Consider the following 22,673-nt stretch of genomic DNA (forward strand, 5'->3'; position numbering starts at 1 on the left):
GATTAATTCCATCGATATACTGGGATTATTGTGCAGGCACCAGGCAGTAAGATAAGTGAAATCCATTATAATATACACTGTAGAAGTCTCCCGTAGGTACCCCGAATGCGGGTTACATCGACCAATCTGACGACCAATCAATCAATCAATGTGTCAATTTGACGACCGGTCTGGCGCAGTCGGTAGTGACCCTGCCTGCTACGCCGCGGTCCCGGGTTCGAATCCCGGTAAGGGCATTTATTTGTGTGATGAGCACAGATATTTGTTCTTGAGTCATGGATGTTTTCTATATATATAAGTATTTATATATTATATATATATCGTTGTCTGAGTACCCACAACACAAGCCTTCTTGAGCTTACCGTGGGCCTCAGTCAATCTGTGTAAAAAAAAAAATGTCCTATAATATTTATTTATTTATTTATTTAATGAAAAGCATCCCGCAATCGGCCACTATTGTCCAATGAATGAAATGTATGGCCCCTTTTGCAAACATATGCAAATCCATATTAGGCGATATCAGTTGTTACGTCAAGCCAGCTTTGCCATATCTGATATAGCTTGGGTATCCAATATCTAAGGTCAGCCACCATAGGATATCAGCTATCGACATTTGAACGATACGTATTATGTATGTTATCTATTTCATTAGTTTTTTATCTGTGACGAATTTGCATTGTGTTGTTTCGCTTAAACAACTTGTACTAATTCAATTTTATAAAACTGTTCAGAATCAGCGAAATTTATACCATCATTTTCGTTTTTGAATTTAGTTCTCGTGATAAGCATTTATTAAATTAAGATAACATAATTTTTCATTTCATTCATTATATTGCTTAAAATAACTCGGGTAACATTCAGCAATTTAAAAAATCCAATAAGTACTACTTCTACTGTATTTTTTTTCTTCGTTTTGAAGAACTTCACATTTTTTTTATTATAAATGGGCTTACTCTTGACCACAGACTAGCCAAAGGCAAAGACGTGGCCTACGATGGAGTGACATATTATTAAAAATAAGTTATCAAGTATTGCCTCGTGCATCTGGCATTGTCTTTGGGTGTCCAATATCAAAGGTCAACCATGGTATCCCTATCAGCAACCACAACCGCTATCTACACGTGATATTGAACATATGTATTCGTGTATTGTTATCTCATTCAATTTTTATGTACCTAAAGGCAAGGAAACTGGCAAAAAAATCGTGCATTTCGGACAATACCAATCCACACACATATAAGATTTTGGGTTTTTCACCAAAATTATCTGTGTCAAAAAGATTTGTTGCTATTTTCAGTAAAAGTGACATATGGAGAATTGTACTTATTCGACGTAGACAAATTCGCGTGCAGACGCTTGTATGTTTTTAAAACACAAACCATTTCAAAGATATGCTATCTATACATCATGTTTAAGTATTTAGGGTGAAGTCACACCTATCAGCAATTCAGCAATATCAGTTCGAGCACCATTTTGTGTATGATAAATCGCTCGTTAAACGTATTTTTTGTGGCACCTAATACTTGATTTCTGCGACTTGTAACCTTTTTATCGTCGTGATATAGTAGCTATTAATAACATAATTAACGTTTTTATAAAATAATCAGTCTGTATCACAGAATGCATAGTCATTAAAATTTACAATCACTGGCCTTCACGAGAGGTCATTTACCGAGCTTAATTTGATATTAATTTGATGCTGGGTACACATGTACCTACTATTATAATTTGTGTATATAAAAAAAAGAAAAATTATCCGGGTTTCTTAATTCTCAATTAATTTATTAATATGCAAGATACTAAAAAGGCCAGGTCAGAAGTACTCGAAACCGACGAGCGTGTATGAGAAACGTTATGAAAGTGTGTGAAGCGAAAGTGATTTGTCAGGATCGTAGTAAATGGAAATCCGTGATCTCTGCCTACCCCTCTGGGAAACGGGAGTGCTTGTATGTATTGTATGTATGTATGTATGCAAGATACTGACTGAAAACATGAAGAAGACTGAACAGAAGAAATCGCTGTCGTTATAATATTTATAACTGTCCTACTGGCAAACGTAAGGTGCTTATTAAATTGCCTCTTTTTCCTTCCTGTTAGTTTCTCACGCTAAAAAACTTTGCATCACTCATTTGTATGTATCATTGGTTACTTAACAAGTCAAGTGTTGTAGTTAAAGTTAAGTTTACCTCAAACGGACTAACACTCAAAAGACACCGCATCATAAATCGATTACGTAAGCTCGTCCACACTAACGATATAATACAAGACTGCAATACAAAGTTACAGCGAAAATATAACTTTTTTGATCCTGGTCAAGGCACCAAAATGTAACAACCCTACTGATTCATACTTTTTAAAAATCGTTAAGAATAATTTCGTACATTAACCCACATGTTCCAATATTTATTGCACATGCATAATTGTATGGCTTTCCTGCCGATGCTAATGATAAACGATACTGTGATAACACAGCGATAATATTATGCGAGTACGATAAAGATAGGAAATGACAGGTCAACGCACTAAATTCTTCGTTCTTAATATCCTTCCTTTATCTTATCATAACGATAAGTTACGAGTGAGACTCACGTGAACATGCATGCGTTTATGCTCTTAATCATTTTTTACATTAAATTCAATATGGCCGAAATCCATGTACAAATTCCCACTATTTTAAGCCTTTTGCTTCAAGCTTTTATAGAAATGTAATCGTGTATCGTAATTAATGTCACTGATAGCTATAATATTGTTAATTGATACTTGATAGCTAACTCTCATGATAAAGTGGGTATTAAATACCACATTCGTTTAATTTGAGTGTTGTAGTCTAAATATTGTTAGTAGTACTTTAACTTAAAATTAATGATTTGTTTAGTCTAAATCATTCATCATCAAATCAATCATCATTATTTTAATATTTTTATTTAATACTTATTCTCATAGAAAACACTTTTGTTTACATTCAACATTCAACTATTCCATGAATCTTGTAAGACCAAATGACCATTTTAATCCATATTGAAATTATAGTATTTATAGTACTAAATAATTGTCACTATTCTAAATCAAAATATTAAATTAAATTTATAATAAAAAGATATATTTTTCGGACATTTTTTATAGCGTTACATTACGAGATAATCCAAAGCCATAATTTTATTCCAATGACAAACGTACTGCGTATAAAGCATAAACTTTTATGCAATAAATAAAGCTTAAAAAAAAAACTTGACTAAGGCCTCGCTTGGAGGTAAAAAATGATAAAAAACTAAGTACTTATGGCATTGTGCAGCCTTGATCGCGACTTGAAATAGGGTCCAATAAGCATTATAAATAAACCTTTTTACAGACACATAATCTCACGCTTATATTCCCAAACACTAGGAGTAGGCAGAGCACATAAAATTGACCAAATTTCTGTACAAATTAGGACTTCTAAATATTTGTTGCCTGTTAAGGGTCCCCCCACATCTAGCGTCTCGCGAGCGTAGCGTCGGGCCAGCTGTATGGAAAAAGACGCCGCGTCGACGCGGCGTCAGGCTTTGCCAATTTTGCCATACAGTTGGCCCGACGCTGCTCGCGAGACGATAGATAGATGTGGGGGGGGGGGCTAAAAGTGCAGTCAGTGATAAAAATCTGGCATCATCACTCTGCAAACACAAATTAAATCATTAAACTTATTGTACAATATCAAATTATATTTTTCCCCTCACTAGCTCGGAAACACGTGTTTTGTCCTTTAATACCAGCGGGTAAAAACGCATTTTATCCACTAGTGGGTAAAGTAATTTGACCTTGAATAAAGTCAAATTAACTGCTTTAAAATTGATAAAAGTAGGTGAATCTAGTATTAAAGATGATTTACCACCTGTGGAAATACTGGAAGCAGTGATTTTAAACGCATTTTTTGCGTTGTAGTTTCCTCGCTATAGCGAGGGGAAAAGTTTTGTGTTACACTCGGGTGCAAATGTATTTTACTTCTCGTGTGTTAAAAAACACGCAAGTTCAGGATTCTATTCTCGAACCACTCGCTTCGCTCGTGGTTCAACTATAGAATCCTTTTACTTGCTCGTTTTTCAATTCCACACTCGGCGTTAAAATACAACTTTGCCCCCTTGTATAACAAATAACTATTAACTTATTGTAGTTTTACTTGACTTGGTAACTAAGTATATAAACAACTTACAATGTAATATTAATCATGCTAATTGATTTCAACCTATTTCTAGTGGCCTCTGAACTGTATAAGTTTATACCTAGCTAAGCTACAAGTTTATATTATTATTTATTGAGTCTGTAATTTCCCACTGCTGGGCAAAGGCCTCCCCCCGCTTCTTCCATTCCTCCCGGTGTTGAGCCGGCCTTGGCCATTCTTTCAAAAATTCAGCTGGTTTCGCCATCGCATACGTGGTCTTGGTCTGTCGCGTCAGTCGCGTCCCCGTTTTGGCCTGGGCTAAAAGGTTCAAAACGGATGAAAGAGAGAATCGACTTTTTGGCTGACACTTTTGAGTGTTTTTGGCGTTACTCAAAATGTGTCTGGAGTTACTTACCAAGAAATCTAACTTGTAACGAACAAAGTTGTAAGTTTATTGGATTTGGCAGTAGGGCCTTGAATGTTTTAAACATACACCATAAGGTGCATAGTATAAAATCCATTATTTAAGAATGAAATTATACAACGAAATTTAAAATCTGCAGATAGATTTGAGCCCGTCAAAAAGGTTGATTCCCTAAAATCAATTTTGTGAATGAAACTAAATTTAGAACCCTATTTTATAATTTATTTTAGGAACTTTTTAGGAGGCAACTATTAATTTAATTATTATGTATTTACATTATTTACCTACGGAACCATTTCTGATTAATAAGTGCTGTGCGAAAAAACCGGCCCACATTAAGATGAACGACCTTAGCGCCTTGGTCGACAATTATATAAATGTTAGATAGGTATTAAAGGCTAACCACTAAATAAACATATCTAAGTAGCTATTGTATTGTATTGCCCGTGTGGTGACGGGTTAAGAATTTCACCACCCCCTTTCTTCCCGTGGGTGTCGTAGAAGGCGACTGTGGGATATGGGTTAAATTGTGGCGTAGGCGAGAGGCTGGCAACCTGTCACTGCAATGTCACAGTTTCGTTTTCTTTCAACCCGTTATTTGCCAAGAGTGGCACTGAAACTTGAGTAGTTTCATGTGCTCTGCCTACCCCTTCATGGAATACAGGCGTGATTGTATGTTTGTATGTGTTGTATTATTAAATGAATTATTTTATTTCCCCCGTGTAGTAACGGGTTAAGAATTTCACCACCCCCTTTCCTCCCGACAGCGGAACCAAGCAAACGGGCAGACAGGTCGCCTGATGGCAAGCGATCACTTCCGCCTATGGACACCGAAATACCAGTGTTGGAAGTGCGTTGCCGGCATTTAAAATGGGTGTACGCTTTTTCTAGAAGGTTTGAAGGTCGTATCGGTCTGGAAATATAAATAAATAAATAAATATTGGGGACACCTTACACAGATCAACTTAGCCCCAAACTAAGCAAACCTTGTACTATGGGTGCTAAGCGACGATATACATAAATAAATAAATACATACTTATATACTTAGAAAACATCCATGACTCAAGAACAAATATCTGTGCTCATCACACAAATAAATGCCCATATCACAGGCGGACATATCAAAATCTCGTTTTCGTTCAACCCTTATTATTACCAAGGGTTATTTATAAGTATAGGATTTACATACTTCATACTAAGAATCGTACCTCGATTTTTTAGCGCCACCTATTAAATACTATCATAACTACACTGATGATGCCTACAAATGTTTTTTTTTTTCAAAATGTGTCTATTGACGTGATATGATTTTAAAATAAAGGAATTATGTCATTTATACGTATAAAATATAAAAACACGCAAAAATATTTGGGGAAAATATGATTTTGGCCACTTCCAGGCTGCGAACAGCGCCATCTAGTTTTAAGCCTAAAAGGCCCATACATTTCAGGGGGCTTTTTTTGTATGGGCTTTGTCAGTCCAGTATTAAATCGTTCTTGTTATTGGTAAGATTGGCACTGAAACTCGAGCGGTTTTATGTAGTCTGCCTACCCCTTTTGGTAATGTCGGCGCTTATGTTAGCATTGAAATAAGTTGTGTTGTTACAGATGGACAATTTATTAAGGCCGTGTGCAGACCTGGGCATCCCCGCAGACTCGCTCATTGAGTGGAAATATGACGTAGAAAAACAAGTAAGTATTACTACACTCACACTACACTCAAAGAACCTAGCCACAAAATTAAAATTTTGAAAAGAAAAACCTAGACCGCGACATAGTGGACCGATTTTCATGAAACATGGCTAAGAACACTCCCGACTAACTCACCTTTCAAACAACTAAACTAACTATTTTGGCTCAGTGATCCAAAGTGAATCTTGGCCTCCGAAACGAGAGATCGCCACCTGTCCCAATCCTGCGCAGCCTCTTGCCAGTCACTGACTTGAAGCCGACGCAGATCCGCCACCACACTGTCCTCCCAGCGATACCTGGGTCGACCCGCCGGACGGCCACCAGCCGCTCGACCCAAGAAAAAACTAAATCTAAATCGGTTCATCCGTTCGGGAGCTATGATGCCACAGACATACATACACACACACAAACAGACAGACGTCAAACTTATAACACCCCGTGGTTTTTGCGTCGGGGGTTAAAAGTGGCGTAATTTACTTTTCCCCTCACTAGCTCGGAAACACGTGTTTTGTCCTTTAATACCAGCGGGTAAAAACGCATTTTATCCACTAGTGGGTAAAGTAATTTGATCTTGAATAAAGTCAAATTAACTGCTTTAAAATTGATAAAAGTAGGTGAATCTAGTAATAAAGATGATTTACCACCTGTGGAACTACTGATAAACGCATTTTTTGCGTTGTAGTTTCCTCGCTATAGTGAGGGGAAAAGTTTTGTGTTACACTCGGGTGCAAATGTATTTTACTTTTCGTATGTTAAAATACACTTTGCCCCCTTGTATAACAAATAACTATTAAAATTTAGTTATGACTGCCCTGATTCAATAAGTGTTTTGAGATTTTTGTATATCCAGTCCATATTTGTTTAAAAAACAATGGCATGTTTTCATTATCGTCCGTTTCGTAATCCTTTCTGCTATGATTATAATCAATTGTTATCTGATGTGATTTAAAACGGTTTTAAACAATCAGTTGGTTTATTATAACAACGATTATATTTTATTTCCAATCATCTTTTTTTATCCTTTTAATCAGTGAATCAAAGAAAAACACTCTTCTATGAAGAATACATTAGTTTATGTTATGATCATATTAGCAAAGAGGATCGAGTATTATAGAGAGTTACTGTCAAAGTAAAATGTGTAATCACAGTGCATAGACTGCCATCTCTCGACACAAGCTCAAAACTTTTTAACCTCAGTTTTGACAATTTGGCCCATATTGTTAGCTTGATATGTGTTAAAATGTCAAATGTTAGTATTAACGCCAGCTAGCCGAGCGTTCCCCAAAGGTGTAACGCCATCTAGGCCACCGTACCTTTTTCTCTGGCTTTGAGGTACGTTTTTTTCTTAGACTTTATTTATCCGTCTATAAGGAGTTACATATGTCTTTGATATTAGTTAATAAGATATGTAGTGTACCTACTCTAAATCAGTATTTTTATTTCTACTTAATAGTTATTTGTTATACAAGGGGGCAAAGTTGTATTTTAACGCCGAGTGTGGAATTTATGAGTGTGGATTTTGTGAGTGTGGAACACACGAGAAGTAAAATACATTTGCACCCGAGTATAACACAAAACTTTTCCCCTCACTATAGCGAGGAAACTACAACGCAAAAAATGCGTTTATCACTGCTTCCAGTAGTTCTACAGGTGGTAAATTATCTTTATTACTAGATTCACCTACTTTTATCAATTTTTAAGCAGTTAATTTGACTTTATTCAAGGTCAAATTACTTTACCCACTAGTGGATAAAATGCGTTTTTACCCGCTGGTATTAAAGGACAAAACACGTGTTTCCGAGCTAGTGACGGGAAAATATTTTTAGTAGTAGTAGTATGTGTACAATCAGCCATGAAAGTGGTTTACCACTTTTCAACTCTGTCACTGTCTTATACACATAAGGTCGAAAAGTGGTAAACCACTTTTTTGGCTGTCTGTGCTTAGGTCAATTCACAAGCTGAGTTGAAACGAATGGAACAAATAAGAATAAGCGAATGAAAATGTCTATGTGTGTGACAGATTAACCGATAAAACGGTGCCTCTTGACAATTACGACTGTAAGGGTACCTATTCGGAAAGAGTCGTGGCATGTATGAGACCATCGGGACCCCATATCATGAGTCATGACTCTTCTCTTTCCGAACAGACTAGTATTCATTCCATTCGTACCAGCTTTCATAAAACGACATGTATCGCTTTATGTCTAGTAAAACCTTCGCCTCTCCCATCCCTTTTTTTAACCCCCGACGCAAAAACGAAGGGGTGTTATAAGTTTGACGTGTCTGTCTGTCTGTCTGTTTGTCTGTCTGTGGCATCGTAGCTCCCGAACGGATGAACCGATTTAGATTTAGTTTTTTTTGTCTGAAAGCTGAGTTAGTCGGGAGTGTTCTTAGCCATGTTTCATGAAAATCGGTCAACTATGTCGCGGTCGGGGGTATTTTCAAAATTTTAATTTTGTGGTTAGGTTATTTCTATTTGAGTGTCCCACTGCCGGGCAAAGGCCTCTCCCCTGGCTCTCCATGACTCCCGATTCTCCGAACTGGCCGAGTTACTAAGGTACTTTTATTTTCAGATAGAGCACATAGTTTTAGGCCGGGGCCCCCCCGGGGGCGCGTGGCACACGTTCCCGCCCGCCGTGCGCACGCTGTCCCCCGCCGCCTGGCTCTCCCTCCCGCCCCTCCCCGCCGAGGGGGACGGCCGCCTGCCCGCGCGCGCCGTCGCCAACTACTGTAGGAGATACGTGCACAAATGTAAACTACAGGTGAGATGAGACACCCCTAGCTCTCTAGCTCTTCCTCCCCCGGCGGAGGGGGAAGGGGGGAGACTGCCTACGCGTGCTGTTGTGTTGCTAATTATGAGATATCGTCACTACTTTTAAAAAACTTGTATCTTCGTCTGTCAATGAAAAGAAAATTGTAGTATGTATGGAATGCATATAGACTTATTGCGTTTTAACTTTGAGGAGCAGCGTGGGTTCACTATTATCTGGCAGAAACTTTTTACGCATATATTTGGTTCGTATAATAGTTCTTGGCAGAAACACCTTACGCAGAATATGCTTTGGCACAAATCATTTCGCAGATTTTTGTAATACGGAATCGTCTTTTGTCATAATGTTGATGAGCATAATAGTCTTCTAGTCGAACAATACATTTGCTGATAATATTTGTGCATAATATTTAGACGGCATAAAGTTGTAATTTGCTATTTGATAGCGAGTTGGATGTGTTGGGGATGCAAGATACCTAACACTCCTCCTCGCTTCGCTCGTCGTCGTACCTAACGGTAACTCTGGGGCAGTTTTTCTTTTCTGATAGCAAGTAATAATTCTGCTAATGTAATATTATGCTATAAGATTATTATGGTACATACAATTATGCTAAACCAAAGTCGACCAAAGTAATGTTCTGTAAACCAATATTCTGCCAAATGTATCTTATGCGTGGTAGTAATAATGCCAACTAAGTTTTCTGCAAGATTACCATTCGACCGAAAGTGTTTCTGCGAAACATGTTATGCGAAGTGTGTTTCGGACTAAAATTATTCTGCCAGATGAGAGTAACCCGCAGCGTGAGATACGAGATTTTTTCAAAGTAGTGACGATATGTGTTATCACACCCCCCCCCCCCTATAGTGAGGCTCTCGCTCCCTCCTGCAGCGGAGGAGGGGGGAGTCCCCACGCGTGCTGTAGTAATTATCGTAGAAGATCTAATACACATTAAATAATAGTTATTTGTTTTACAAGGGGGCAAAGTAGTTGTTTAACCGCACGTGCCAATATTGATACCCGAGCAAGCGAAAGATTCCAATATTGAGCCGCGAGCGTAGCGAGTGGTTCAAAAAGTGGAATCTTGAGCGTTGCGAGGGTTTCAAGGCACGAAGGTTAAACAAACTTTGCCACCGAGTGAAACACAAAATTTTTCACCATACCAGCACGAACAAAATACTACCTATAAAACATCAAATAAAATCCATCAATTTATTCAATATTTATGATTAAAAATCATCATTTATAGGTAAATTCTACCAGCCAGCTTAAGACATCAAGTTAAAATTTGTATGAAATTACTTTGCACTCTTGTGGATAAAATGCAATTTTGCTATCTGTTTTCGAATAGCAAAGTAAGCCTTTAACAATTGGTGTGGTGAAAATGTCATAATATACTCGTACAAAGAAAAAGTGGCCGAGCTGGAATCGAACCAGCGTACTGTTTACCGGACGGATTTTTTTTTCTTTGCATATGACATTTATTTAATGTTTATAACATAATAGTAGAAGTAGTGTTTAAAATACGAGTTAAAATATTTTCCATGAATCTAATGCAACAAATTTTCGACCTCTGTACTTGGGCCATTTTTTTCAAAACTGTCCACCCCATTTTTTTTGTAACATGGGTATTTTTTACGCGATTCATACTCAGAATCGCGAGGTCTTTCGATCCTGATAAAAAATTGTCCCAAAGGTGTCCATACATTTTTCAAACCTTCCAGTCCGTTACCGCCATACAAAATGTATGAAAAAATGGTAACGGAATGGGAAAAAAACCTTGGGACACTTTCTTTCTCCTATTAGGATTGAAAGAGCTCGCGATTCTGAGTGGAAACCACATCAAAATTTCCAAATCCAAAAAAAAGTGGCGTCTTTGAAATAACCTAACCACAAAATTAAAATTTTGAAAAAAACCCCGACTGCGACATAGTGGACCGATTTTCATGAAACATAGCTAAGAACACTCCCGACTAACTCAGCTTTCTGACAAAAAAAACTAAATCTAAATCGGTTCATCCGTTCGGGAGCTACGATGCCACAGACAGGCACACACAGACAACCAGACAGACAGACACGTCAAACTTATAACACCCCGTCGTTTTTGCGTCGGGGGTTAAAAAATGGCCCACTCATGATTGTTTACTCTTGCAGCGTTATTTTCGGTCAGGCGTGATCGTGTCGAGCGTGCGAGCGGCGCCGCGCGCGGGCGCGCCGTGCGCCGGCGCATGCCCTCATAACGCACGCTACGTCGTCTCTGGGTGAGTAACGCAAGTTCACAGATCTATCCTTGTATGTCTCTGCGTATAGTGCGTATGTAAAGTCAACCAATTGGAACCCTAGGCCACAACCATGTCAAAATGACAAGCAGTTAGAGATTTCTTACAATCTGTTTTATAACGTCACTGTGACATAGTTCTACGGTGGCCCAGTTCCAATTGGTTGACTGTACAAGTACTAATTATATTCAAATTTTGAACTAAAAACTAAAAGGAAGTTAAAAATTCAATATCGGATAAATTTGCCTGGATCATTCGATGGTAGCATCTTATTAGTATGACAATGACATAAAATTGTAAAAATGGACTTAAAAGGTTCCATAAAAAGTTCCAAAGTTTAAAAGTTGCCACTAGTTGCCACGTTAAAGCTTTTTTCGTCAAATATGTCACCGTTACGTAGAAAGTGGCGCCCTCCTTTATTTTCTCTCCTTTTAATATTCTAGTCTACCTTGAACTGGGACACACGTAACTTACTTTAGCTATGGATACACTATCCTTGTAAAGTTTATTATGCTTAGACACTAATAAGTTACATTTTTCAGTATCATGCAAAATATAAATATTTTTTTTTTATAATTCCAGATACGACAAATCCTGCGGGCGTCCATTCCGCATCCTCTGCAAACGGGTAGTAATCGCCTGCGGCGGTAGCGACCGGCCTAACACACTGGATCCAGCCATAGCACCATACGCGCTGCATTCACTCAGCGCACTACAGAGGGCGCTGCCTCAGAACATTCCTAACGCTTTAGGTATGAACCACAAGCCATACTTACACATAGTTATGTTATTCTAACTACAAGACATTAAGTCGCCTCCGGCACACGCACCACAAACGAGCTGAAGTGCACGTAGCGGCGCGACTGCAGCTGCTGCACCCTCAGCGTGAAGCCAGTCTTCCGGCGAACGTACTCCACCACTTCGTCGGCCACGGCGGAGTAATGCAGGCGAGACACGTAGAGCGCCTTACTTGGTGTGGCGACCCGAAGATCAGAATTCGGCTCCGCAGTGCCACACATTGTCTTACGAGGCGCCCTGCGCGCCTTGCTTTTCCTTTCCACCAATGTGAATCCCTCCGTGTCCACATTGGTGCGGGAGGATCCTTAATAAGAGCCCGTGATTCGCACACTTTAGAAGGCGTGCTGACCCGATAAGCTGCTGTCGGGTGGCGGGTGACGTCAGCGTACGCACGCTGACGTGCGCTCGGGGGCCATAGCACCATACGCGCTGCATTCACTCAGCGCACTACAGAGGGCGCTGCCTCAGAACATTCCTAATGCTTTAGGTATGTACCACAACACACACTTACACATAGTTATTCTAACTACAAGACATTAGGTAGCCTATTCTGTACACTTTGCAAGCGGGTAGTAATCGCCTGCGGCGGTAGCGACCGACCTAACACACTGGATCCAGCCATAGCACCATACGCGCTGCATTCACTAAGCGCACTACAGAGGGCGCTGCCTCAGAACATTCCTAACGCTTTAGGTATGTACCACAACACACACTTACACATAGTTATTCTAACTACAAGACATTAGGTCGCCTATTCTGTACACTTTGCAAGCGGGTAGTAATCGCCTGCGGCGGTAGCGACCGGCCTAACACACTGGATCCAGCCATAGCACCATACGCGCTGCATTCACTCAGCGCACTACAGAGGGCGCTGCCTCAGAACATTCCTAACGCTTTAGGTATGTACCACAAGCCACACTTACACATAGTTATTCTAACTACAAGACATTAGGTCGCCTATTCTGTACACTTTGCAAGCGGGTAGTAATCGCCTGCGGCGGTAGCAACCGGCCTAACACACTGGATCCAGCCATAGCACCATACGCGCTGCATTCACTCAGCGCACTACAGAGGGCGCTGCCTCAGAACATTCCTAACGCTTTAGGTATGTACCACAACACACACTTACACGTAGTTATTCTAACTACAAGACATTAGGTCGCCTATTCTGTACACTTTGCAAGCGGGTAGTAATCGCCTGCGGCGGTAGCGACCGGCCTAACACACTGGATCCAGCCATAGCACCATACGCGCTGCATTCACTCAGCGCACTACAGAGGGCGCAGCCTCAGAACATTCCTTGTGCTTTAGGTATGTACCACAAGCCATACTTACATTTATTTATTTGCAATAGGTAGGTACTATCGTCCATATTTACAAGTCACACAAGTTTGAACTAACAAATAGTGCTCTATAGAGGGCGATGACTCAACATTCCCAATGCTTTAGGTAGGTACTTACATGATTACATCTTTTCAACTTCATAGTCTTCATCAGCAATTCAATTTTAGACACACACACGCACTTTGTGTGTATAAAATAAAAAAGAAATCGGAATTTTTTTAAATATATGAATATAGACAGTCAATCAAATTTTGACACTAAAAAAAGGCGGCAAATTTGAAAGGCTCATAGGCCAATTTCTCTCGGTCTTCATAAAACGCGTGTCTACAACCTAAACCTTGACCATAGAGGAATAAGTAAAGGAAGATTTGTAACTCCATACATCAGTAAATGCAGGTTATTTGTAGCCACATCTAGCGTAAATGATCAGTACTACTACTTGTCAATAGATGTCGCGACGAACAAAAAGTCTAATGCTCAACAATCTTTAGCTAAGGCGCCGCGCACACGGAGGCAACAGTTGCACGACGACTTTTTTTGTCTCTGTCGTCACTCCTTGCGTCCAAGGAGTGACGACAGAGACAAAAAAAGTAGCCGAGCAACTGTTGCCTCCGTGTGCGCGGAGCGTTATATTACAATAGTTTAATCAGTACTCTGTTTTCAATTCCTTCGGCTTGTAATATAAGTTGTTAACTGTTTTGATATCACATTTTTGGCAGACGCAACACTGTTGGCACCTAGTGTCGAGTTGTGGTACTAGACGCTGGTATTTGACGCTAGATGTCACTACAAACATCCTGCATTTACTGATGTATGGAGTTACAACTCTTCCCTTATTTCTCTATGCCTTGACGTTGGCTGAATCATCCACGAGCCACAACACTTAAAAATTGTTTGGAAATGTAAGGGCGAAGGTTGAATTCCCATAGAAAAATTGAATTTCGCGCCATTTTTAGTGCCAACATTTGGTTTTGGTTTATAAATTTTAACTTCTCTTAACCTTGATTTTAAATTCCAGACCCACCGACAGTCCTCGTAGTGGGCTCGGGCGTCAGCGCAGCGGACGCCGTGTGGTTGTCCCTGAAGGCCGGCTGCCGAGTGTGCCACGTGCATCGAACCCCGGCCCCTGCGCTGGCCAAACTAGACCCGCAAGCTTACCCGGATTATACACAGGTAATAAATAACAAATTATCAGTACTATCTAATCTTTACCAGTACATACATGCGGCGGCTTTGAAATTGAACATCAGAAGTGGGATACAGCGTTGCAAATCAATGGCGCCCTCTATCAACATCGATTAGAGATAGTGGTTTGTATACACAGATAGAGATATGGACGCCTTAAAACCGGTTGCCGATTGTGACACGTGCATCGAGCTCCACTAATCCATTAGGTATCTACAGTGGTTTGTATAGTGTTATGGACGTCACTTAAGCCGAACCCCGGCCCCTGTGCTGGACAAACAGAACCCGCAAGCTTACCAATTATACACAGGTATTAATATTTTATATTAATATCCAGTACATAGCAAAGCATTCTTCACCAACACATACAAACAGCCATTTTGAACTCAGAAGTGGGATGCAGCGTTACATTGGCGCCCTCTATCAATTTATCGATTAAGTTTTGTATATCGTTATGGAAATTATCTGACTGTCCCAAGGTCGTCTGTATCGATTTGGCAGCTGTCAAATAAACAAACTGATTTAACAAATGCCTTTACTTATAATATTTTTCTTTCGCAGGTGTACAAAATGATGTGCGACGGACCATCAGGCAACCACCCGAATTACACCCCCTACCCGCATCATGTGATCGCGGACGCCGTGCCGCTCTCCCCCCACAAGCCCCCCAAGATGGCCGACGAGGACGACTGCCTCAAATCTGTCAAACTACTCGACATCGTCACGAACGAGATGAAAGATCTAACTGTCTCCCTCATAGCTGTGCTCATCGGCTCCAAACCAGACCTATTCTTCTTACAGACAAACTTCAACCTAAACTGTATCGACTTAAACAACTGCACCAAATGTACTGACGAATCCAAGCACGCGGCGAAGAGAAAAATCGAAGATAACAGGTGTTTTCTCAAGAACCATTGGCACTATTTCAAAACTGTCCTCGGACAAAGTATTCAAAGCTGCAAATCTAGATATTTAAACTATTCAGAAATCAACGGAAATGACACTAAATGTATCGTACCTGATTGTAACAGACGTATGAAAGAGTGCAAGTGTGAGGTCGTCCCGTATTCGGATCCCTTAGAGAATAAGATTAAATGTCAGTGTCAGCCGACTAACCCGTATTCTAGTGGTATAGGATTCGGTATAGATCCTAAAGTAGGCGTGGATTGCAGGGGCAACCCGGTAGCGATCGATAAAGGGACGCATGAAATGCTTTACAGCCCGGGACTTTACGCCCTAGGGCCGTTAACGGCGGACAACTTCGTTCGTTTCATCCCGGGAGGCGCGTTGGCCGCCGTGGCGCATATGCACAAGGAAAGAAAGAACGAGTGAATGGTTTATGATAATTGTGATGGAATTCTTTTTACAATAAATATTTTTTTATACCTGAAGTTTTTGTATGAATCATAACCTACCTTTTCCTTGGCTACTGTTGACAGCTCTGAGACATAAACCTTTTGTGAACATTTTAGTGCTGAAAGCGTGAAATCTAGAGATTATTATTTGTACTCTTCCATCAATTCACAAAAGACCCCCCCCTAGCCTCTTATGCTCCAAGAGCAATAAAATGATTATAAATGGTGAGTAAGGCTGCCAGAGCTCAACGAGGGTGCGGTGTGCTGGTGACAGAACTAAATTTGTTCCGTCTATTGTTCTATGAGTCGTCGGCAGGTCGTCGGCAACCCGAACCCTCCTTGGAAATTGTACAATCCTTTTTGCTGTGTACTTAACAGTTTCTACTGTACAAGTTTCTAATGGGTTGGCAACGCGCATGTGACACTCCTTGAGTTGCAGGTGTCCATAGGTTACGGTGACCGCTTTCCATCAGGCGGACCGTATGCTTGTTTGCCACCGACGTAGTATTAAAAAAAAGATCTTATTTCTCATTAAACAAAATCTAAGATTGGTCACATAGATTTCCATGCCTAAATTGAGTCATCAACAAAAACAAAGCCTAAATGAGAATCGTCCTTTACATTCCTTTTTTAACAGTTTTATAGAATTAAAACCAAATACTATGTAAACTCTACGAGTTAATACGTGCAGCTCGGTGCCAAAGTTGGCAACAGGCACACTAGCGCTCCTAGCGGCATGAGTTGATCAAAATAGTTTAGTTTCATACAGCATAAAATTAAAAAAAATTACAAATTCTTATTTTTTTGTTTTATTCCGTCTAAAAATGTTAAAGTAGATCAAGTAATAGCATTTTCTATTTTAATTTACTCAAATAAAAGTCTGAACAACTACTTTGATCAACTCGAACCGCTAGATGGCGCTAGTAAAATTGTTGCCGCTCAATTGTATGGGAAACGTCAGAAGCTGCACGTATTATAGTATATAGTATTTGTTAAAACTACTTAAATTAAGTTACATTCTATAATTATAGACACTATACATATATTCTTACTAGTTTTTGCGGTATAATTATTGACACTATAATATTCTTACTAGTTTTTGCGGCTTCGATCACGTTAAATTCGAAAATAGCGAAATTTAATGCTCCACACAAACTTCCACCCCTGGAAGTGGAGGGTTAGAAAGAGGCAAAAAATAGCCTATGTCATTTCCCTCCCTTCTACTATCTCCACTTTAAAAAAACCGGCCAAGAGCGTGTCGGGCCACGCTCAGTGTAGGGTTCCGTAGTTTTCCGTAATTTTCTCAAAAACTACTAAACCTATCAACTTCCAAACAATTTTCCTAAAAAGTCTTTATAAAGTTCTACTTTTGTGATTTTTTTCATATTTTTTAAACATATGGTTCAATAGTTAGAGGGGGGGGACGCACTTTTTTTTTCTTTAAGAGCGATTATTTCCTAAAATATTAATATTATCAAAACACGATCTTAGTAAACCCTTATTCATTTTTAAATACCTATCCAACAATATATCGGCGTGATTGATATACATATTGGTACCAAATTTCAGCTTTCTAGTGCTAACGGTTACTGAGATTATCTGCGGACGGACGGACGGACGGACGGACGGACGGACGGACGGACGGACGGACAGACAGACATGGCGAAACTATAAGGGTTCCTAGTTGACTACGGAACCCTAAAAATCACGTCAATCCATCGCTCCGTTTTGCCGTGAAAGACAACTGACACACACACTTTCCCATTTATAATATTATAAAATAAAATAATTATATAGCTTTTGCCCGCGGTTTCGCTCGCGTTAGAAAGAGACAAAATGTAGCCTATGTAACTTTCCATCCCTTCAACTATCTCCACTTGAGAAATCACGTCAATTCGTCGCTCCGTTTTGCCGCGAAAGACGGACAAACAAACAGACACACACACTTTCCCATTTATAATATTAGTATGGATAGTAAGTATAGTTTAATCTTAACTATTCAATTAGTTTCGTGAGACATATTTTAAACACAGTTTTACTAATATTTATTATAATCCTGTTGGCAACATGTTTCAAACTTAGTGATACTTATAATATAAGTATATTAAGTATAGTAGATAAAAAAGTTACATATTTTTGACAGTCAACATTAAAATATATTATGAGCACATTTAAATTGTTTTGTATTTAATTCTTATCACAGATAATTAAATCAATGCATATAAACCGCTAACACTTATGGTTGGTTGCACCAAGTGATTTAAGCATATACATAGGGACATAGGGACAGAGAAAGCGACTTTGTTTTATACTATGTAGTGATATCTGTACAGCATTCGTAACCAATGGGTGACTAGACTACTTCATTATATGTGATATAATCCGTTTCCATAGCTTTATTTCATAAATTACATTATTTGTTGGATAACATTAGAAATTAAACAAACAAATATAACATTTTATATATATATATAAAATGGTCAAAGGACATAACATCATGGTACCCAAGAGATGGCAAAAGGAAATACGGCAGACATAAAATGAGATGGGAAAACTAATTCAGAATGGTACCTGGAACCCTGTGGAGAAGACAAGCTCCAGACTAGAGTTGTGCCGTTCTCGAGAATGTTCTCATTTGACTATGGCGAATATTCTCCTAAGAAAACATTTCCCATACAAACGGGAGAATGTTCTCGGGAACGGCACAACTCTACTCTAGACAGAGAAATATGGAGTAATATGGGAGAGGCCTATGCCAAAGGGAGCCAGACAAAACGTCTGTGGAAAAAGGTTAGCAGTAAGCAGTGATTTAGTAAGATAGGTTGGTAGTCATTCAGATAAAAAACGCTCCCATTCTTCTAATATTACAAAAACATATATATCTATTATCTTAAACAATTCTAATGTTTAAATACATTATTTTCACATTTATCATAACAAAAGCTTAAATATCACTTGTTTCTTAGAACTAGAAGATATAATGTCTGATATGCACCCACCCCCACGCTAATAGTCCCGAAGCAACACTAGAAATCCATGGCACGAGCGAGTCTTCAAAATATCCCCACTGATAGATAACACTGATAATCACAGCAACACTCATGTCAATAACAAAAACTTTAATTGAGGATGTTGATTGTGACGGCATAACTACGTCAATATCGCTATAATCCATGTGTCACGGATCCCTGTGTGTCTGTTTGGAGACTTGAATAACTTGAGTAAGCTGCTTCACATCCTCTGAAAGAGTCCTCGGGAGGCCTAATGAGTCTACCTGCCGTGGGTCCGACACAGATAGTGCTACTTGCAACAGAGCAGTGTCTCGGAGAGACCGGAGACTCACACTTATGTTCCAATTACTTCTAAAACGCGCATCTTGTCGTACTGGAGCTCTAAAGATAGCTTGCGGCCCGATATTGAAGCGCTCACCGGTCGCCACATCCGTGAACTCCCAAGGGTGAGTAGCGAAAGTGTTAATATCGCAGAACTCTGACGGCTTCAGGCACGCGTAGAAACGGCGACGTCCGGAGTAGTCTCTCCACCAGATATTCACAGGCCGCGAAGTAACATTTGTGTAACGTATAAACACTCGATGTGTTGATTCCACTGACCTGACAAGCTCCTCTCTGCCGTGATCATCTACTTCATACAGTAAGCCTTCGTCTTCGTTCCCTAATTCTCCTAGTATCGCCATTATTCAGGAATAGGAAACTCTTCCTCTTTTGACTTATGCACTTATAATTTGAAACACTAAGTAAACTGTGTATGTCCGCCTACTTTTGCTCAAATATTTTCATAGTATGTACGTGACAGAAGTAACGTAACATAATCCAGTTGGGCCATTTATTTGATAACAAGTAAAAACTTGGGTTGAACAACTGACTATGACGTCATTGACGTCTAATGACAGTAATGACAACAGCAACAGGCAGGCTCGTCGCAACAGGGCCCAGGGGACGTCAAGTTGACTGTGAAGTTGGTAACAGACAGTTGTCAACAATCCTCCCAAAAGATGGCCGTGTGTGTGGCAGTAATAGGCAAAGATGTAAGTTTCACAAGCTTCTCTTAGTTGTTTTTATAATTCACACAATTCTTTGACGAATATGACGCCAACTTTTATCACTCCACGCTCCCATTCTTCCAATAATTACGTAGGAACGAGTTTTTAGGAATCTTGGAAATCAATGTTTGTCATTACCATAGACAACCTGATTAGAAAATGTACCCATATATAAGGGTAATTCTAATTTAACTAATTTAGTTATTGAAAACTATTTTTATTTGGTTAACAGAATTCGCCTTTATACATAGGCGGAATAGGAAACGATACTGGAACTGATAACGAGTTGTCTCGCCAATGGCTTGTCCACACTGCTTTAGACGCATTGGAAGAACGATTAGCCACCACGAATACCAACAATGCAGCAGCAGGAACAAATACCGCTCGAGCAGATCTCCGTGACTTGTACTTAGGACTTCTTTACTCTACTGATACCCATAAAATGTAAGTATCTTACTAAACACCCATAAAATTTAAATAAAAAACTGCATTATTAATGCTATTCTTGTCCAGTACTTCATTACATTATAAATTAAATTTTCAAACATTTTTTTATTTTAGATACGGCTACGTAACAAATACGAGAATTAAATTAGTTCTCGTGACGAGTTCTACGTCGCCCAGTGGAAGCAATATAAGAGATGCAGAAGTGCGGACGGCTTTGCGCCGGTTGCACGCATTGTATGCTGACGCTATATGCAACCCATTCCATTTGCCTGGGGATCAAATAACTTCACCGTAAGCTGGTCTATTTTAATGTAATTTATACTAATAATTCTAATAATTATAGTACATTATTTTATAAAATAATAATGAAATTGTTTCTTTTCAGGAAATTCGACAAGCAAGTCAAAAGTTTAATGCTAAATAATGTTTAATACTCAAGCTGACAGCACTCTACCCATTTTCTAGTATTATGTATGATGAAATGAAATGTAATTTGATCGGTTTAAGGGGAATTTCTGCGTTAGTTGTTAATTGTATTTATTTATATGTATTAATGTTAGTTACAACATTAACAGTAAAGATATGTTATAGAAAGACGGTCAAGTAAATCTTGTTATAGCAAAATTCATAAATAGGTATATTAGGTATAGGTGCAATGTTTTATCGTCCCATGCAAAATTAGACTATTGCGCCTTTTTTATGTGGCAAGCAAGACTTGCTTTGCTGTGTAATTGTGTATGCTTTTCCTTCCACATATAAATTGTAAGACGACGTGTTTCAATTATAAGTATAATATCTAATTTATTTTTACGGTTACAAAATAAATGAATAGCCTGTTTTGAATTTAACTCTCGGTAAACTTGCACATAAATAAATAAATAAATTCCATTTTCATAATATCAATGGGAGATAGGTCTGTCATGCCAAGAACAGCGACTTTGTATAGAATACGCCTTTCGGGAGATAGGTCGCCGGGCGATCTACGCCTGTCAACCCACCCACAAAAGCACCAGTAATTGTAAAGATAATGCACGCACACACCTAATCCACACACACTTGTAGCTGGACGCTCCTATTGCGCAATACACGCGCATCATTTCAATGTATGTGTACACGCGAACGATAAGCGAGCGCGATCGCGCACGCACACAACGATAAATAGCGGGAACGCCTCGCCTCGTTTCCGAGAAAAATGTCTCACTGAGTGAATCGTTTTGTACACCGTTCATTGCGGCGCAAAACACTACACTGTTTACAATATGTTCCTTGTGTAGCCGCAATGTATAATGAACGTTTTAAAGCACAAGCAAACGTAAGGTTACATGGTACAACTCGGAGTATTACGTTGAATTCGTGTTTTATGTGAAATAAAAGGAAATAAATAGTATTTACCTATGAAATGTTATCCTATCGGCTTGGAAATTATTCAGGTCACTGCGATGTTTGCAAGTTATTATTGCACACTTCGGCATTTTTGATAAAACTCGTTTTTCGTCGGTGAACAGCGCGCGTGTACACTCGATGACAGCGGACGGCGAACTGGCGGCGGTGTAGGCCCAATGGGCCTACATCTGCGACCAGGCCGCGCGCGGCTTGTCCTCTCTATAGAATTTTTTCCTCTGAGGTAATAAGCGTGGACTTGGAAGTCCTCTCTATAAAGAATTTTTCCTCTGAAAGTGCCGCCCACCCCCTATCGGTTACCTCACAGTTACTAGTGTACATGAGAGGGTCAAAGTTGGGGCTGGTGTCCCTCTTGCACGTGTGACCAGTGTTAAAGAGCTTACTACAAAGAGTAGTATAATATACATACATAATAATTACATATATGCTTACTATAGTAGTAGTATTTTTACCTGTATGATAACTAAGCTTATAAACTTCTTACATTATTTTTGTATTATATCGAGGCAAGGGCATTAATACCTTGTAACGAATTGGTAAGTTAATATGATGAAGCCATAAAACCAAATATTTGCGCAATTAAATAAACCTTTAATTGGGTATTAGTAGATTTGGTAGGAATATTGACTGGTATCCCCAAATAATGACAGTGATGACGTCATTCAAACAAATGATTTTGACAGTGTCAATAAGTGCGAGAGGGACACCAGCCCCAACTTTACCCTTTCATGTGGACACACTTTTTGGCCTAACAAGGGCCTAACTACTCAATCTGAAATCTGAAC

At 39.3% G+C, this 22,673-nt stretch overlaps 3 protein-coding genes across 5 annotated transcripts in view; 2 read left to right on the plus strand and 1 right to left on the minus strand.

Annotated features, from left to right (window-relative positions):
- LOC125237891 (oxidative stress-induced growth inhibitor 1-like) overlaps window positions 1–16,016 on the plus strand; it is a 61,853-nt gene extending 45,837 nt beyond the window's left edge. For all 3 annotated transcript variants that reach the window (XM_048145128.1, XM_048145129.1, XM_048145130.1), the window contains exons 5-10: window positions 6,168–6,251; window positions 8,825–9,013; window positions 11,174–11,280; window positions 11,881–12,050; window positions 14,459–14,613; window positions 15,187–16,016. In XM_048145128.1, the coding sequence (XP_048001085.1) occupies window positions 6,168–6,251; window positions 8,825–9,013; window positions 11,174–11,280; window positions 11,881–12,050; window positions 14,459–14,613; window positions 15,187–15,957 (1,476 nt within the window). In that variant the 3' untranslated portion in view covers window positions 15,958–16,016. The remainder of the gene's footprint in view (window positions 1–6,167; window positions 6,252–8,824; window positions 9,014–11,173; window positions 11,281–11,880; window positions 12,051–14,458; window positions 14,614–15,186) is intronic.
- A 2,821-nt stretch (window positions 16,017–18,837) lies between these two features.
- On the minus strand, window positions 18,838–19,864 carry LOC125237736 (protein Vhl). The gene has a single exon (XM_048144903.1). It carries the CDS (start codon window positions 19,672–19,674, stop codon window positions 19,159–19,161), a length of 516 nt encoding a protein of 171 aa, XP_048000860.1. The 5' UTR covers window positions 19,675–19,864; the 3' UTR covers window positions 18,838–19,158.
- Window positions 19,865–19,913: 49 nt separating this feature from the next.
- Window positions 19,914–21,326, plus strand: LOC125237737 (trafficking protein particle complex subunit 2-like protein). Its single transcript, XM_048144905.1, has 4 exons — window positions 19,914–20,025; window positions 20,273–20,484; window positions 20,602–20,778; window positions 20,873–21,326. The coding sequence occupies exons 1-4, from the start codon at window positions 19,993–19,995 to the stop codon at window positions 20,916–20,918; spliced, it is 468 nt and encodes a 155-aa protein (XP_048000862.1). The 5' UTR covers window positions 19,914–19,992; the 3' UTR covers window positions 20,919–21,326.
- The last annotated feature ends 1,347 nt before the right edge of the window (window positions 21,327–22,673 follow it).

This window comes from Leguminivora glycinivorella, chromosome 22 (assembly GCF_023078275.1).
Source record: "Leguminivora glycinivorella isolate SPB_JAAS2020 chromosome 22, LegGlyc_1.1, whole genome shotgun sequence".
Taxonomy (NCBI): Eukaryota; Metazoa; Arthropoda; class Insecta; order Lepidoptera; family Tortricidae; genus Leguminivora; species Leguminivora glycinivorella.